The 17,785-nt window shown below is 29.9% G+C and overlaps 4 protein-coding genes across 9 annotated transcripts; 3 read left to right on the forward strand and 1 right to left on the reverse strand.

Annotated features, from left to right (window-relative positions):
* The first annotated feature begins 1,768 nt into the window (after window positions 1-1,768).
* LOC114929246 (vanin-like protein 1) lies at window positions 1,769-5,861 on the forward strand. Of its 5 annotated transcripts, none has more exons than XM_029300724.2 (9): window positions 1,850-1,890; window positions 3,254-3,397; window positions 3,513-3,586; window positions 3,733-3,867; window positions 4,034-4,180; window positions 4,268-4,428; window positions 4,501-4,715; window positions 4,790-4,894; window positions 4,977-5,861. In XM_029300724.2, the coding sequence occupies exons 3-9, from the start codon at window positions 3,527-3,529 to the stop codon at window positions 5,774-5,776; spliced, it is 1,623 nt and encodes a 540-aa protein (XP_029156557.2). In that variant the 5' UTR covers window positions 1,850-1,890; window positions 3,254-3,397; window positions 3,513-3,526; the 3' UTR covers window positions 5,777-5,861. The 5 variants fall into 5 exon arrangements, with proteins under 5 accessions (XP_029156556.2, XP_029156557.2, XP_029156559.2 ...); XM_085480068.1 differs by lacking the exon at window positions 1,850-1,890 and adding an exon at window positions 2,993-3,126; XM_029300723.2 differs by lacking the exon at window positions 3,254-3,397 and having other exon boundaries at window positions 1,769-1,890.
* A 1,813-nt stretch (window positions 5,862-7,674) lies between these two features.
* On the forward strand, window positions 7,675-9,331 carry LOC114929218 (Rieske iron-sulfur protein). The gene is made up of 4 exons (XM_029300683.2): window positions 7,675-7,765; window positions 7,948-8,094; window positions 8,339-8,516; window positions 8,934-9,331. Exons 1-4 carry the CDS (start codon window positions 7,675-7,677, stop codon window positions 9,223-9,225), a joined length of 708 nt encoding a protein of 235 aa, XP_029156516.1. The 3' UTR covers window positions 9,226-9,331.
* Window positions 9,332-10,556: 1,225 nt separating this feature from the next.
* Window positions 10,557-11,414, forward strand: MED11 (mediator complex subunit 11). Its single transcript, XM_029300684.2, has 3 exons — window positions 10,557-10,855; window positions 10,971-11,111; window positions 11,193-11,414. Exons 1-3 carry the CDS (start codon window positions 10,780-10,782, stop codon window positions 11,312-11,314), a joined length of 339 nt encoding a protein of 112 aa, XP_029156517.1. The 5' UTR covers window positions 10,557-10,779; the 3' UTR covers window positions 11,315-11,414.
* RtGEF (Rho-type guanine nucleotide exchange factor) lies at window positions 11,054-17,051 on the reverse strand. Of its 2 annotated transcripts, XM_085480067.1 has the most exons (12): window positions 16,603-17,038; window positions 16,357-16,483; window positions 16,072-16,249; window positions 15,753-15,968; window positions 15,458-15,656; window positions 15,143-15,367; window positions 14,974-15,052; window positions 14,685-14,803; window positions 12,662-12,836; window positions 12,483-12,584; window positions 12,296-12,380; window positions 11,054-12,042 (listed from the first exon to the last, which is right to left on the reverse strand). In XM_085480067.1, the coding sequence occupies exons 1-12, from the start codon at window positions 16,669-16,671 to the stop codon at window positions 11,889-11,891; spliced, it is 1,728 nt and encodes a 575-aa protein (XP_085336193.1). In that variant the 5' UTR covers window positions 16,672-17,038; the 3' UTR covers window positions 11,054-11,888. The 2 variants fall into 2 exon arrangements, with proteins under 2 accessions (XP_085336193.1, XP_085336192.1); XM_085480066.1 differs by lacking the exons at window positions 11,054-12,042; window positions 12,296-12,380; window positions 12,483-12,584 and having other exon boundaries at window positions 12,711-12,836; window positions 13,481-14,803; window positions 16,603-17,051.
* Between the last annotated feature and the right edge of the window lie 734 nt (window positions 17,052-17,785).

Genomic DNA, 17,785 nt, shown 5'->3' on the forward strand with positions numbered 1-17,785 from the left:
ATCTTGGAATAATAAAGCTCACATTTTTTATGAAGCGATATAAATCTAACATGATATATCAATCAATCAATAAACAATAATTACATATTTTTTATAAACATCAAATAACAAAATATAATTAGTGTTGATTGCGAAATAATGAATCTTTTGATTAACTGATTGTGATTCATCGCTTATATCGTTATCTGCGTTTACAGTTCCGATAAAAAAATTTCAGATAATCGTAAAATTAGATATGTCGAAATATATGTCCATTTTTATACATAATTATATAAATTATGAGAATTCATATATAATCATGTGAAATTATATATGAAACATCCCAGATAGCACCATGTCTAATTAAGTGCATCAATGAGACACTATTAAGATATTTTTAAGACTTCTTTAAGACTAAGAACTCTTATGATATGATATCCCAACGTCTTCTTAAAAACATTTAAAGATGTCTTATGGGTGCATTTTGGACATGGTGCTCTCTGGGATATATTTATATATATGAAGAAATACTTTTATTCATTATATATATACATAAATGTATATAATTATATATAAAAAGCACTTTTATCTAAATTATGTATGGACATATTTCATACATAATTTTGCAATTATATGTATAATTTTATATATTTCTATATAATTTTATATTGTTATATATAAAAAACTTTTTACCAAGGTGCGATCTAAACTTGAGAACATTAATAAAAAAGAGAACTTCATTATAAAAAAATTATCTTTTAATTCTGAACAATACTTTTTGAACTGTAAAAATTTAAAATATAATCAATCATAACCCATACAGCACCGATAGATTGCAAAAACATTACAACAATCTTTCACCGCAACATTGCAATATTGCAAATTCACTGCAAAATGTTGCTACATCATTGCTGTTGAATTGCAGCAATGTTAAAATGTCCGCTTTTTGGAAGATTGTAACAAAATATTACAACAATATTGCAATATGTTATGAGTTTGCAATAATGCATTGTTATTGCAACCATAAACTAATGTTGCATATACAGGTATATAAATGTAAATAAATCATTAATGAAAATACGTTGTAGTTAATTTATATATATTACAATATATAAATTATAAAATTTGGATTACATGCAATATTTCCGAAATATTAATGTCATATTATTACAAGTGTGCTGGAATTTTGTGCACTTATATCTCTGCAATGTCTTTATAATATTGCATTGCAACTTGCAACATTGCAACGTTGCTGCAATATAATTGCAATAATCTATGCTGTATGGGAAGATATCAATCATTAGCTTTAGCACTCGCGTATACACATATACAATGCAAAGTTGTAACTTTGAACCGTTTCATTTAACAAAAGCTGTTTATCCCCAACAACACACATATCCGAAAGACGTTCAGAGGGCATCCTAAGGACACCCAGAGGATGTTCGAATGTCCTTTAGATATCCTTTGAATGTCTTTCGGATATGTTGTGCTGTCAAGGATATATATAATCAGAATATATATTTAAAAAAAAGTTACAAAAGTATTGTTACATTTTTATGAATTTTTTTACATTCTTAAACATGAGTTTCTACGTATGCAATAACAAGCAGTTAAACTTATTTTTCCTCTTTTCCAGAAAGCGCGGCATACGTGACAGATATGTACAGCGTACGTACTATGCACACTGGATCAATATATATATGTATATGTACGTATATAGACGGGGAAACCCAACGCACAAATCCAATCGCCTTGAAACATTCGTCGAGAACGGTTCGAAGGAATAAAGTGTCAAGTCAGCGTGTGAAAGGAACTTGAAACTGCCACGAAATACTAGAAAGTGTCGCGCTCCAGATATAAGAAATTTGCTCTTATCGCGACTGTATAGTGAAGATAAAGTGATTTTATTGGGTAATTATATATTTTTTGCAATACCCTGCTATCTTACGATATTGAAACTTTTTATTCTAGCTTAATCGTTAATTTATACCGTGCGAAAATGTTCCGGTACGCTGCTTCTTTCCGTGCGAATTTTGTCAGCGCGTATAGTCTCTAGTAGAGATTTCACGGGAAAGGTTTTATGTAAATTCAAATCCCCCGGAAATGCTTTATTAAAGAGAGTGATAGCAAAAAAACTGCTCGAGAGAAATATATCCTTTTCTAATTACTTTTTAATCAAGCTATCATAAACGCATACGTATTTGCGTCATTTTTCACACACACCTATATTATAATATCATATATCATATATATATATTATTACACGGAAATAATTATTCATCGGCGAGGAAGTATAATTATTCTTTCCGCTTAATTGCGAGCATTAAAACAACCTATATTAAAATATTTCCAATATCCCAACAAGGCTTTTAATCACGATTTCATAATTACAAAATGTAATTGCAAATTTTGCACATTATATATGAGTCTAACAAAGGACCCCGCCCGGTTCTTATGGAAAATGGGGTCCCGGTCAAATAATGAATAGTTTTGGAGTTACAGCGGCTTTAATATCCAATTGACGCCGGACGATATCCGTCATCCGGCGTCAATTGGATATTAAAGCCGCTGTAACTCCAAAACTATTCATTATTTGGCCTGATGACCATTGAGACTTTTAATCAGTGAGTCAAAATCTACATCATATCAAAAGTTGGGCCAATTTGACCGGGACCCCATTTTCCATAAGAACCGGGCGGGGTCCTTTGTTTTTTTTATTCAGATTGGAGAAAAAAATTAATTTTTGTATTACTTTCCCTTTTGTCTTTAGGTCTTTATTTATTTTATTTTTTTTTTTGCTTTATATATTTATTATTATATATGTTCTTTTAAATTTAAAAATATCCGCGCTTTTTGTGACGTAACACATCAGCTGTTTTCTGCCTGAACAGAATTCGTGTGCGTAGTGTATTTTTATCTGTATACGATGTTTCTGGTAATTAATTTTACAACAAAAGCCTTATCGGTTCGATATGAACTGATAAGAGATACTTCAGAGTATGTAACGTGAGACGTTTATCTCTTTTCTGATTATGTATATTTACTATAAATAGGAACAAATATGCGTAATTTTGAATCAATGGAAGACTAACCTAAATTCACGGAGTGGACACAGAGATTATAATTTTTAAAATTAAAATTATTTATGTAAATATTTCAATATCGCAATTATTTACATAGATATATGAACTCAGTTTTATTCAGCATTTTTAATGAAATGTTACAAAATACGCAATTTATTATATGAATGTAAAAATAATTTTTTTTTTTTTAGAAAAAGTAGAATGCTTACAGCTATGAAACTTTTGTTATAAAATGGTTTTAATGGTTATATATTGAAATATATAAATAATATAAACAAAACTCGATTTAATAACAAGGACTTTAGAAAAGAATTCAAATTATAATCTCTATTACTGTAAGAACTATTGAAGATCTATAATTTCAATTATTTTTATTTAAATATATAGTATTTCTATATATCACAATCTTATAAATTATTTACATACTAAATTTTTCTTGCTTGTTTATAGAGACATTGTCAAACATGAATCAACAATGGTTCGTTATATGTCTTTTAATAGCATGTGCACATCTATCGCATCAGGTAAATAATAAATATAAAATAATTTTGCTATATTTATTAATGATATATTTTAATATATTAAATTATATGTTTCTCTCTAAATAATCTATTTCATATAAATCAAATATATATTTTTCATAAATCTATATTCTTTGTTACGAACACAGATATCAACACCAAATTCAATAACTTATAAAGCAGCTGTAGTAGAATATAATCCAAAATATGTAAACAATGCCAAGGAGACTTTAAGCACAAATTCTGATGCATATGTTAAACATATTAAAACAGCTAAGAGAAGGGTAAGTATCTTTAAGAAAAATTATTGTTAAAACGTTTTATATTAGAAATATTTCATATAGAAATTAATCTAGTTTGACACAAAAAGTATTCTCTTACCTTTCACAATATACATATTCTATATATAAAAATTTATTTAAATCATCTAAATATATAAATATTCTTTAGGATGCTGATATCATTGTTTTCCCTGAAGATGGATTAACAACAACTAATCTTCCTGAAAGGGAAGAAATGGAAAATTGGACAACTATTATCCCCGCTGCTTCAGAAAACTATACACCTTGTATTAACAGTACTTTTGAAGTCAGTAATGTACGTATCTTGTACATTCTATAAAATTTTTTATAAAATCAATAATGTAAATTTTTGTCAATTTTAATTATTGTAAAAAAATTACAGACACTGAGAAAAATCTCTTGTGCTGCAAGAGGTAATGAAATTTATGTGGTAATCAATATTGCTGAGAAACTGCCTTGTACTGAAAATGTATGCCCAAAAGATAAGATATTTTATTATAATAGTAACGTTGTATTTGATCGCACAGGAAAAATTATCGCCAGGTATGTTTATTAACTTTGCAATGTATGCGTATCTCTAACAACACTACACTGATGTCTAATTATGATAAATAGGTATCGTAAAACGAATCTTTTTATCGAACGACAATTTAATGTGACATTAGTACCAGAAATAGTAACTTTTGATACTGATTTTGGAGTCAAATTTGGAACTTTTATATGTTTTGATATATTATTTTACGAGCCTGCATTACAATTAACAAGGCTTCATCAAGTTACTGACATTGTATATACTACAGCATGGTTTTCTGAAGCACCATTCTTAACAGGTAACATATATTTTTCCTGTAGAAGTTTGAAGTTTCATAAAAAATGCAGAGTAATATGATATTAATTATTTCAGCTGTACAAACACAAGCAGGATGGTCATTTAGTGAAGATGTGAATTTTTTAGCTTCCGGTTATAACAAACCTAGTGTTGGTAGTACTGGTAGTGGAATTTATTTAGGTAATTGAATTTATTTTATATATGCTTATATTTATAAGAAATTTGCCATGCAAATGTCTGTACGAAATAATTCATCATACAGGTCGTAAAGGAATTGCTACTGCAATAATGTCTAACACTATACACGAAGAAGTATTGGTATTTGAAGTACCCAAGAAAAACAAGAAAAACAGATTTAATAAGAACCATCACGATCATTCAAAAGGCCACGATCAAAAAGTTGTATCATACAATACTAAAGTTTCACCACTTATGGAGGAAAGTATGCGCGAGAAGTTATGGGAAAATAAAAATAAATTTGACAATACAGTGATAGATAATAATACCCTATTTTTACACACTGACAATATTAGTGCCTTTAAAACGTCTTCCTTGGAAGGAAACACCAACAAGACTGTCTGCCATAATAACTTCTGCTGCGATTTTAAAATACAAGTTGTGACACTAGATTCAAATACAAAGTATCGTTTAGTAGCTTTTAATGGTCTTCGTATTTATGGTATCGTTGAAGCTGGCGTACAAGCATGCGGTATAATTCAATGTTCAAACGACGCGATCTCATCGTGCGGTTCTGTACAAGAATCGAAAACAAAATTCGGCAACATTGAAGTTACAGCAACGTTCCACGATTACAAGAACCTTTTGATCATGCCATCTACGTTACGTTCAGATTTACTTCCGCTTTCTAAAAACTGGACATATGACGAACATGTTCATGATGATCATGTGCACGTTAATATGTTTTTAGATAACAGTACAAATAATTTAATAACGTTTGGAATATATTCGAGATACTTTAAGAGCGATGCAAGTAGAATAGCTTCTGATGTTGTTCACTATTTCATAGCATTATTAGTAAGTTTGTTGTTATCAAGATTGTAATTTGTATTTATTTTCTACAGATGCAACGATATTGTATGCATCTGTGGATATATTAATTGTATTAAATATATATTTTATATATAGATATTTATAAATTTTATTTCGTGCCTATGGGTTTGTTAATGGTTTTTAATAATGCCAATATAGTTCAACTATTTCACTTTTAAATTAAAATTTTGATATAAATTATATTTATATATATAAAATATTGTATTTAAAACTACTCTTCTGTACTTTTTCATGTAATATATCATTATAATTCAGTATATTATATTTTATGTAATAACAATATAATTTAGAATGCATTATAAGAACTAACAGATTGTGATGGATGAAAAAAGTGATGCACAATATTTCATATACATACATGTTATACTATACATATAGATGGATAGACTAAAAAGTTAGAATAATCGTTTGTTAAAAAAAAGTTATTTTTATATATTAACGCAGTTATATATAATTAATAAAATCATAAGCACGTTCTTTAAATAAAATAAATAAGTGAAACCTAAATTGAAATTCTTTATATCTTTCGTTAATTTATACTTTAATTTACACTTATATTGTGTAATATATGCTTTAATGATGTATATTAAAGGCATTTATATCAAAAGTCCAATCTAAGTAAGTTTAATTTAAATCTAATTCATTCTAGTCCATCCATTATATATCCTATACATTCGTTATACTTCAAAATTAAATAACAGTTTATCTCACTCACCGACACCGATGCACATCAGCGGAGTGTAATTGATATTAAACTACGTTGTCTGTAACATACAAATATAAAATCTATATTATATATATAACACCATTCAAATTTAATTACAATTTCAAAAAATTATTGAACGCACCAAACTTTATATTTGATGCATAACAATAATACATTACACATAAATATATATATATATATATATATATATAATAAAATAATTTTATAAATTAAAACATTTTTTTTAAGTAGAAACTTTTATAAGAGATTTATATAAATATTTATATAATATCTCTTAAAAATGTATGTAATATCTCTAAGTTGCTCTTGTTTAAATTGTTCAAATAAATAAAACTGAAATATTGTGATTTATTATAATAATTAATATATAAATAACGATACTCACCTTAAAGTTGCTTCACCGATGCTCGATGCCTCTCCTAGGCCTCCTCCTCCTCTCAGGTTGTCAGGATCATCAAAATCTAACACGCGCGACACTTTTAACGGCACTCCCGCACTCGTACGCGCGATACATTTAACGGAACTCCCGCACTTCTACGCGCGATATTTTTAACGACACTCATCCCGAATTCCGAATTTTTCGTTGTCTCTGTAACATACAAATATAAAATCTAAATTATAGCCACATTCAAATTTAATTACTATTTCAAAAAATTATTATTGAAGATGCCAAACTTTATATATGGTACATAATAATACAATAAATTATATATAAATATGTAAATAAAATAATTTTACATAAATAAAAAAATTTTTTTAATAGTTTATATATAGGATTTTTATAAATATTTATATTTAAAAATTTATGTAATAATTCACCGTAGTAAAAAATTTTTTTCAAATCAGCTCGGTAGTTTCTACGAGATTACTCCGAACAATGAAACAAACAAATTTTACCTCTTTATATATATTAGTACAAATAAATATTTAAATATAAAAAATGAAAAAATAAATATGAATACATATATATATATATATATATATATATATATATATATATATATATATATATTCGTTGTGTTATTGACAATTGAAGTCAGAGAAAAAATAGATAAAAGTTTTGTAAAACTTCAGCTTCAAAGTTCAAAGTCTGACAGTACAATAAATGTGCCAAATAAGCTATAGCGATAAATTTATCGGTTATGTTTTATTGATAAGAAAAATGTCTTTTGCAAAACAATACATTTTTAATGTTTTCATTTCGAATAACAATAAATATCTTTCATTCTTGCTACGACCGGATCCAATAAATCGTAAGTATCTATATAAAATATAAACTTTCTTATATATTTTTTTAGATATTTCCTATTATAAAACTTGTTATATTATTGACTATTAGAGATTAGAAATATAATGAGTAATAGAACGTAATTTTATATCTGCCTTTAATAAGCAAAGTTTCATATATAATTGTTTGCATATTATTTCGATTTAGACCTCAAACAATTGTATAGATATGCTCATACCGATATACCGAGACCTAATTTCGAAGAATATCGACGAAAATCTACGCAAGATTCCGAAAAACCGGCTGCGGAAAATATCGAGAAACGAAAAGCGCTGAGCTGCGTTGCCTCTTTTAGTGCGAAAAAGATTTTATTATATTATTTATAATGTTTTTATAACACTTTTGTTAGTATACCATTCCTTGTCTCTTTTACTAGAATGGATACAAAATATTCCTACAAATTCGCAGCAAAACACAACAAATATACAAATATATGCTCTAAAATTGTAGACAGCGTAAAATTTTTTAAATATATTTTTTTTATTTTATGCTTTGTCTAATTTTAATATATATTTGTATATTATATATACTTTTTTAGCCGGTGGAGTTGCTGGATTGTATACCTTTAAATCTCATCTACTACATTATGTACTCTTCTTGTCGCCTTCACGAGATGTGTTGGCGGAAGCTCAATTAGAAGTGAAAATAGGTGATATACCGGAAGGGAAAGTATTAATCGTTAAGTGGCGCGGAAAACCTGTTTTCATCTATCACCGGTAAGATGTAGTACAAATTAAAATAGTTATTAAAAAAAGGCATACAAGCGAAAAATAATAAATTCTGAATAATTGCTGTTTAAAAATTTTTTATTAATTACCGCGCGTATCTCAATATAAATGTCAAATTCAATATTCCGCTTTTATTTAATATTACTTTTTTGTATTATTAATATTATTAATTTTATCATTTTTTAAATTATTTAATATAATATTATTTTAATATTCAAATTGTATGAATGATCAAAAATATTGTTGAATGCATTTTTTTTAATTTTTGCAAGTGATGTCTCAGCGATTGCAAGATAAATTTTTATTTTAAATTTATCCATGTAATACAATATATTATCATAATATATTCCATATATTGAACTTACTTCCAATGATCAACAAAAAAAAATACATATTTATATACAGGTCTCAATCGATTATCGAGCAGGAAAGAGCCGTGAGCATATCGGGATTGCGCGACCCGGAAACGGACGACGATAGGGTCAAAAGGCCGGAGTGGTTGGTCGTGGTGGGGATCTGCACGCATTTGGGATGCGTACCGATTCCGAACGCCGGAATTATATCGGGCGGCTTCTTTTGCCCGTGTCACGGCTCGCACTTTGACGCGGCCGGTCGCATACGAAAGGGTCCGGCATCGACCAACTTGGAGATACCCGAGTATAGATTCATAAGCGACGACAGTATCATTATCGGATAATTTTATTTATTTTTTTTTTTTTTTTAGATTAAAATAGATGTTAAGCAGTAAACAATAATAAATTGGCTTATATGTGACATAGTTGTAGAAAATAGAATTTAATTTGTTTCGCCCGATATACGAAAGAAAGCTTTTGGATTCCCAAAATCGAAAATTTGTAAGAATTAATAAAAAGATTTTTTTATCAAATTTTCTAATAATTATACAATTAATAATTTTGGTTTTTTAATATAGGAATGTTGTAAGTGGTTGTAAATTGTAAAAGAGAAACTTTTTTAATAGTTGTTTCTCTTTATCTCTCTCTTATAAAAAAAAAATTAAAATTTTAATTGGACAAATTAAATTAAATATTGCAATTTTAATTAGAAAAATAAAATTAGATAGACATATATATATATAAAAGAATTTTTATAAAATTCTATATTATGCAATTTTCCATAATAATACAAATAATAATAAAGCTTGATTTTTTAATATATGAAAATTATTGTAAATGATTATATGGATTATTGTAAATGATTATGGATTTTGAAAGAAAAAGTTTTATATTTCTCTCTCTCTCTCTCTCTCTCTCTCTCTCTCTCTCTCTCTCTCTCTCTCTCTCTTTCACGCGCACATACATACATGCACAGAAGAGAATCAACATTTCAAATGGACAATTAAATTAGATATTACAATTCTACAGGACATATTTATGTATATATATGTACATACCCAACGGTGATTGCGTGACCAGCTGCATTTTGGCTGCAATAAAACCCACTTCGGCGAGCAAATAATGAAATGAATGGTTCGGCCGAGTCGGAGCACACACACACACACATACACACGAAAACGCCGGTATCAATATCCTCGCGATATTCGCGTTAAATAACCCGCGCGATACAATCGCGTTAACACGAACACTTCCGAAATTCGTTTCCACTTCGAGGAAGCACATTTCGCGAGGAAATAACACGAAATACGCGATACTTTGCCAAACTTGAGCACACACACACATACACATGGTGATTTTCGAAATCGCGAAAATTGACATATATTGAATGGTGCACGCGGCATAATTCACTCACTCGCGTTACTCGCGTTGAGGAAAACACTTTCGGCGTTCATTCGCGGCCGAAATTCACGTGTAAACGATAATAATTATACAAAATGTGGGAGAAGATTCGGCGCCTGCCAACGCGACTCGCGGTTCGATTACTTTTGAGACGGTTTGGCGCTCCAACTTTCGAGAATCGCAATTTGGCCGCGCGATAGTATCGATAGTATCGACCGACCGAGCGGACCAATGGGAGGTGAGCTTGGACTAATCGATTCTTCGTCGAGTCGAGTGTCTCCTCTTTCGATAAAGAGGCGTTCTTAACCTTGTAAGGCTTGTTTATATTTTTTCCGGCATCATTTGATATTTAATGTATATTTGAATAATTTATTATTTTGCACCGCGTGATTACGAAAAAATTGGATTAAGGTGTGAATGAAATTGATTGAATCTCAAAACGGATTTATAGGTGTCCTATAATTCGAAAATAATTGTAAATACAAATAAAAGGCGCAATGACTCCTCCGATGGAAAGAATTCAGATTTTGGAGGCTATCGAAAAGGATATTGTAATGTGTTTGCAAAGTGCGGGTAATTTTTTCAATTTTTTTTATTAATAACTACTTTTTTCTTTCGTTTAATACGGTTTGTATACCGAAATTTTGGATGCACATGTTACCGAAATATATTTTATATTTTTATACAGGACAAGCTTTACAGGAATTGAGTAAAGAGAAATGCAGCTTAAAACAGGCAGAGTCGCAAACACATCAATTTTTAAAAACACTGGGACAATTGGAATCTAAGTTGAGCGAACAAATTAATTATCTTACACAGGTTTCAACAGGTTGGTAGAATATGCACTTATATTTTGACAGAGAGAAAAGCCAACACTTCTCAATTTATCTATATTATCAATATCTTATAGGTCAACCACACGAAGGTTCTGGATATGCAAGTCAGAAAGTATTACAAATGGCATGGCACAGATTGGAACATGCACGAAGTAGAGTTAATGAATTAGAGCGTATAAAAAATAAGTTACGATGAGTACACAATTTTTCTCATAACTTCAAATATTCAACTGTAAATATGAATAACATTGAAATAATTTGTGACAGTTCTTATAAATACAAGTTTTTTGAGTAAATTGCATATTTTTATTAGATAGAATCTCATTATCTTATTCAGATTTGTCATTATACAATTAAATATGTATGCATTCATTGCATCATTTTCAATAATTTTTACTAGAAATCAATTTGTATAATGTCAATGTTTTATAATCAATGTGAATTTTATAATGAAAATATATATACACAATTTTCTTGGTAATTCTTTTATTTCTAAGTGTATAATATTCTAAAAAAATACATAAATAATTTCTTTATATATATTGTCTCTTTATTCTATGCTTATCATAAATGGATATATGTTATGTATGTGTGTGAGATGCGCGCATATGTGTAACAAATAGTAAACTTTATGAAAAACATTCCAACAATGCATGATATATATAATGTGTTTTTATAATTAAAACTTGTATATATAAAATATGAACATTATGAACAACTTTTGGAACACTCTTCTTATGGTTATATATTTTTTGATGTTATCAATATCTTTATCCGTCTATGACTCCCATGCTACGTTTTACCGTAGCAGCTAATGAAAGTCGGGATCTTCTTTCTTCGTCTAATTGTTTTGTTAGTAGTGACATTTGTGATTGCAGGTCCGTCATTTGATTCTTCAATGTTTTAACCGTTTCAGATAATGTCCTGTGTACAGAGCATACATTAATATTGACATAAAAACGTATTGTTAAATATCACACACAGATATATATTAACTAATAAATCTTTGCCTGATTCTCTCTCAATTTTTTTCTAAATTAAATGAATAATAAAAAAGTATTTAAACAATATTTGACTTTTCAAGATAATTATTAGGTTTGAGTAATTTATTGTAATGAAAAATGTGTGTGTGAGACAGGTATTTTTTCAAACTGATATTAATTTTTTTTATACTCACCTGTCATTACAAGATTCTGAATTGCCTCTATTTTGCGCATAGGATACCCTATCGCGTGATTTTTGTGAATCATAATCTAACATTGCTGAAACATAAAAGTATAATTTCTTCATTCTTACATAAAACACCTTGCAAAATTTACAGCAGAAATTGTTAATGATTATCTTTCAAATCAATTACCACTTACAATTAGATTCTGCAGAATGTACAGTAAATCTAGCATTGACAGAAAGACAATAAGCTTCTATTACTTTCAGTATGATTGCATCTTCTTCAAACTGTCGCTCGTCTGTAAAACATAAATAAATAAATGACAGGAAATGATTTTAAAAATATTTAATACATGTTTAATACAAAAATTCTTACTGCATGATCGTTGTGGACGCGATGTATCTGTGGTAGTATCTATTTTTCCAAAGCTCTTAAGAGAATATATGGGAGGAGCGGGTCTTAATGATGCAAGGCTCCAAGGTGCCTTAATTCCTGGAGACGTGCAATGCCCCATCGGTTGTTGGTGCTTCCCGTTCAGCTGATTGATCATCTGTTACAATATAGAGTATAATTTATAATATTTCAAGAACATCAATACATTAGAAATGTTTCTATTATTTCTATGCATGCATAGCTTACAAATTATCGGTGCAATTTATTTATATATAATTATATATATTAATAGTTATATTAAATATATTATATATATTATAAATATATTATTATATAAAAATATATATTAAATATAATATATTTTAAGCATATAATTATATATTAATAATTATTATTAAAATATTTTTTATTATTACAGAAACTTATATTCTATTGTTTTACGATCCTACTTTTAATACGCAATTATTTTTAAAATTCAAAATCATCACTTTAGAGTGCACGCCCTACCTAAAAGCTAAAGCTGTGCCTACTCAAAATCAAAATCAATGAAACCTTTGAAAAATGAATGATGGCAATGCGATAAGATAAAAACATATGCGGAAAAAGTATTTGTGACGTTTCTCAAAGCTATCCTATAATGTATATATTGTGTTAGTAAAGCAATAGCTTACTTCACACAACATGGCTGTGAAATAAGGGCATACTCTTTTTGGTGAAAAAAATGATAATTAGTAAGAACACCAGCAATGGTTAAAAAACTGAAATGATCAAAGAAGAAACAGCCATGCCATGGAAGCTTGCCTTGTTCCGTGTATCCAAATATCGGGATAGGTTTCTTGAGCCACCAATGAGCATACAGTCCAGATGAAAACACTTGATTAGTTGGCTCATCACGTTCCTCCATAATCGGCTGTATCGGACGAATTACACGTCTCCCGATTCTTTTAATTACACACTGATGTGCATATGGTATCGGTTGCGTATACCTCTTTCCTTGCACGTTTCCATAATTTATTAGAGGTATAGTTAATCCAGTTTCTTGAATTTTTTTCCCGCTATTATTCGCATCGTTATTCGCATCGCCATCAATATCGCTAGTTTTCGCAAGACTTGTACATTCATCGATATTTTTCGACGAGCCCAAAGAATGGGCGCTATCTCGGGGTGTAGAGCCAAACGGCGAAGTACAAATACACTGATGCTCAAATTTATTCTCGTCGTTATCGCTTTCGCTATGAGATGTTCTTACGGGATCTGTATATTTCGTATGACTAGATGCGTATGACTTGTAACAGGAATTCATTTCAGACGAATTTAAGCGATAACTCTCGGCCATTCCCGAATCCGACGACCGTAAACTGGTATTCGCGCCCGTTTGCCCAAGTTCCGCTTTTACGCTATCCTCCTGGGCGATTGTCACCGAGTTATAATGAATCTCCGACATTTTCGGATAGAGCTCGATCGTTTTCGAATAATTCATCGTTAGATCGCCGTGCTCTCGGTCGTGCGGAATTTCCAGATGTTCCCGACAATACTCGTTACGCGCTTGAAATTTCGGCGTGTAGGATTTGCTCGACGCAAGCGGCAGGACGTGACTCATCGCGGCATCAGGTGGTAAACTTTTACTAGTTTCGGCGAAGGAATCGCGATCGGCTCTCGGTGTGAAATTCGTGAGCGAGGAGGTGCTCGCGAGTCCCACCGTACTAAGATCAGTATTATCTATCACGTATCTAACGTCCAGGATTACCGAGGATTTACGCAATATTCGCGGTTCTTCCTGTACATTACTCTCAGCAGATGCGTCTGACTCTGATCCACTGCTACGAGCGGTTAAAATAATATAGGTCACATTGCACTTTCTCATTTTTACATCGCTCAAGTCGGGCCTCAAAACATATTGCATGTATAACAACTTTTTCACTAATTCCGGGTATATGACTTTTTTTCTCACGAGCTTCGCAAAGTATCTCGAGAGTCGAGCGTACGGAGGATGATGACAACTCACACGTGACACTGTTGGCGATTTCAAGGGGCTAGTGCCTTGATCCTGAATCAAGAGATCGATCCAACGTTGTCTCTCTTCTTTTGTGGCACACAGCACGACGATACTCTCAATCATTGGTCCTTAAAACATATAACTTGTGATTATTTAGAAACCACTATTCTAAAAAAATTTTTTTTTCTTTTTTTTTTAAGAAAAACAGATGTATCTGTTTACTCGTTTTCTAAATTACAAATTGACGTTTGTTATACCTATTATAAGATAAAATTATGATACATAATAATAATCGTACCAGTGATCTCTAGAGCGTTTCTTATTTCATCTGTATCTTCAATTCCAGTTACATTAATACCAGTTAATGGGAGTTTTCCCTACACAAATAATACACAAAATAAGACCATTGTATATTAAAATTGTATTATTAAATCAGTGTATATATATAAATATTTTCAAATTTATACCTCATAAATGAAGGAACTCATCCTGGGACTTGTGCTAAGAACTAGTAGTGTGGTGGGAAATAAAACAAAATATCGGTCTCTGCGATCTACAGTTGCCAGAGTTACAGCTCCAACATGAATAATCTCGCCTAATGAATTTAATTCTTCACCTTCCCAGCCTTTAATTCCACTGGTTAATATTTGAAGTGCCAGCTCACGCTGCTTACGTATGGAAGCACAATGATCCTAACAATAATCCAACATTAGATATTATAAGCAAATTTACATAAAATTAAACGTTAATAACAATTGTTTTATATAGATTAAGTCTTGTACCGTGATTTCCCTATATACTGCTATACTACGTTGAGTATCTCCTCTATCTGGATGATTCTTTTCAGTATATCTTTCTAATTCTTGAAGCATTGCAGAGTACTTATCCAATCTTCGGAATGGCTTACTAAGACCAGTAGTTAATACCAATATACCAGGTGATATTGCTCCGCTATGTTCCATAAATTCATTTAATTCATCTCTATAACATGATAATGTATATAATATATATTAATATATTTGATCATTATAAAAATATAATTTGAAACTAATCTAATATCTCTTTCTCAATAGTTACCTGTATCTATCTAGTATACAAACAGCTTGTGGATGATTATTACAATATGTAGTATGAATAGATTTTAGCCTTGGTGCAATAGTTAAGAAAAGGTTGCCTATTCTTCCAGAAAGTCCTTGTAAAATGGTTGCTTCCAAATTTGCCAACAGACATTGGTGAGTTTCCAAGATTTCGTGTATATTACCAAGTAGCTGCTTATATTCATCCTTCTTCAGTCTATATGTATATACATAATTTCAAGTTTATGCTTTTATATATAAAATATGTAATTTATATATAAATATGTTTTCCTTTATGTTCTAGCTATCATATAACTTACATATTTGATGCCTCAAGAGGCTGTAAAAAGTTATTCACTAAACCTTGCAATTCTGCTACATTTACTCTCTCAGATTCCACAATATCTTTCAATACTATGTCGCGATTAAGTTTCTGATGGGCTGGTGATTCCTGTGGGCTTCTTTCTGGAGATGTTTTGATCGATGTATGACCACCATCTAAACATTCATTTATCAGATAGTATATAGAATGTTGAGAATATAAAACCAGATAAATTATACATAGTAAATATTCAAATTTAAACACATTTAAAGAGAGTTTATACCTGGATTTCTATATTCTTTAACGTAATTCGAGGGGAACCAACCAGTTTTATCATTTAACGTGCCCTCCCACCAGCCTTCATCATCCACTTGAGTTATCGTTATAATATCTCCTTTCTTGAAACACAACTAAAAAAAAAGAATATTGTGTAAGTAAAAAAGTGTTTTTGGAAATATATATGATAATATATTTTTCTGATATCGTTGACATTCTCAGAATTATTATCAGAGTACTCTCTTTTACATACCTCATCGTTGTTTTTCCCTTTGAAAGAAAAAAGCGCGATGACAAATTTCGGTGCATCGGGCTTCGACATAATTTTCGTGTTTCGTTAATCGCGAATAATCGTTAAACGTCAACTAAAGTGGCATTTCGTTCTCAAGGGGACAAACAGACGTTCAGCCTTCAAATGTATGTCTTTCACAGGTACACGAGAAGGCGTTTGCCTCGGGATTGCGTGCACAACATAATTCGCAGGCATCAAAACACCTCGACACGAAGAATCCTTTACCTCCTTTGTTATACATGTATTCTAAATATCCTTCTTCTCGCTTCTGTCACACCAAAGTTCACTTGCACGTCTGTATTAGATCGATGTAGTGATGTAGGTATGCATACTTACTTACACAACATACATATATATATACATTTGCCGAATTACACTCGCTATATCTATAAATAAACGCTGCACTCACGTGATCATACGTCACGAACGCGTTTCCCATAGAGCAATATAAGTAATATAACATAATATATATTATTATTATTATTATTATTATTATATATATATAAAATTATACACATAAAATTATTATTATTATTATTATTATTATTATTATTATTATTATTATTATTTATTATATTATTGTATTATTATAATATATTATAATATATATAAAATATAATATATTAAATAATATAATATATTATTATATTATTATATGTATATATATATAATATATATTATATATTATTATATATTATATAAATAGGTATATATAATGTATTTTTATTTCCAGTTCACTTTGTTCTTCAAAAAAAGACACATTATACAAACGCTAATGAGAGATTTTGGAAGAAGCAATTGTATTTTTATAATTAATTTTATTTCGCATGTATAAATTTATTTTCAATTTATACGTCAATTCAAATATCCCGCCATTTCTCGCTAGATCCATGACTCGTAAGTATGTTCAGAAATCTTACGCAAGGGATAAAGTAACATCTAATTGACCAAACAGAACGATGAGATTTTTGCTCCTTCCGTTCTGATTGGTGAATGAGACATTACTTTACTTACAGGTAGATTTTTGAACGGACATCTAAATTATTTGAGACTCAAGATCCATTTGACGCTATTTTCACTTCGAAGCGCAAGATTTTTCATCCTTATTAGGTCATTTTGAAACACTTTTCAATGTTGGGGACAC

The sequence above is a fragment of the Nylanderia fulva genome, unplaced genomic scaffold (assembly GCF_048542155.1).
Source record: "Nylanderia fulva isolate GAGA-0341 unplaced genomic scaffold, ASM4854215v1 Scaffold14, whole genome shotgun sequence".
NCBI lineage: Eukaryota > Metazoa > Arthropoda > Insecta > Hymenoptera > Formicidae > Nylanderia > Nylanderia fulva.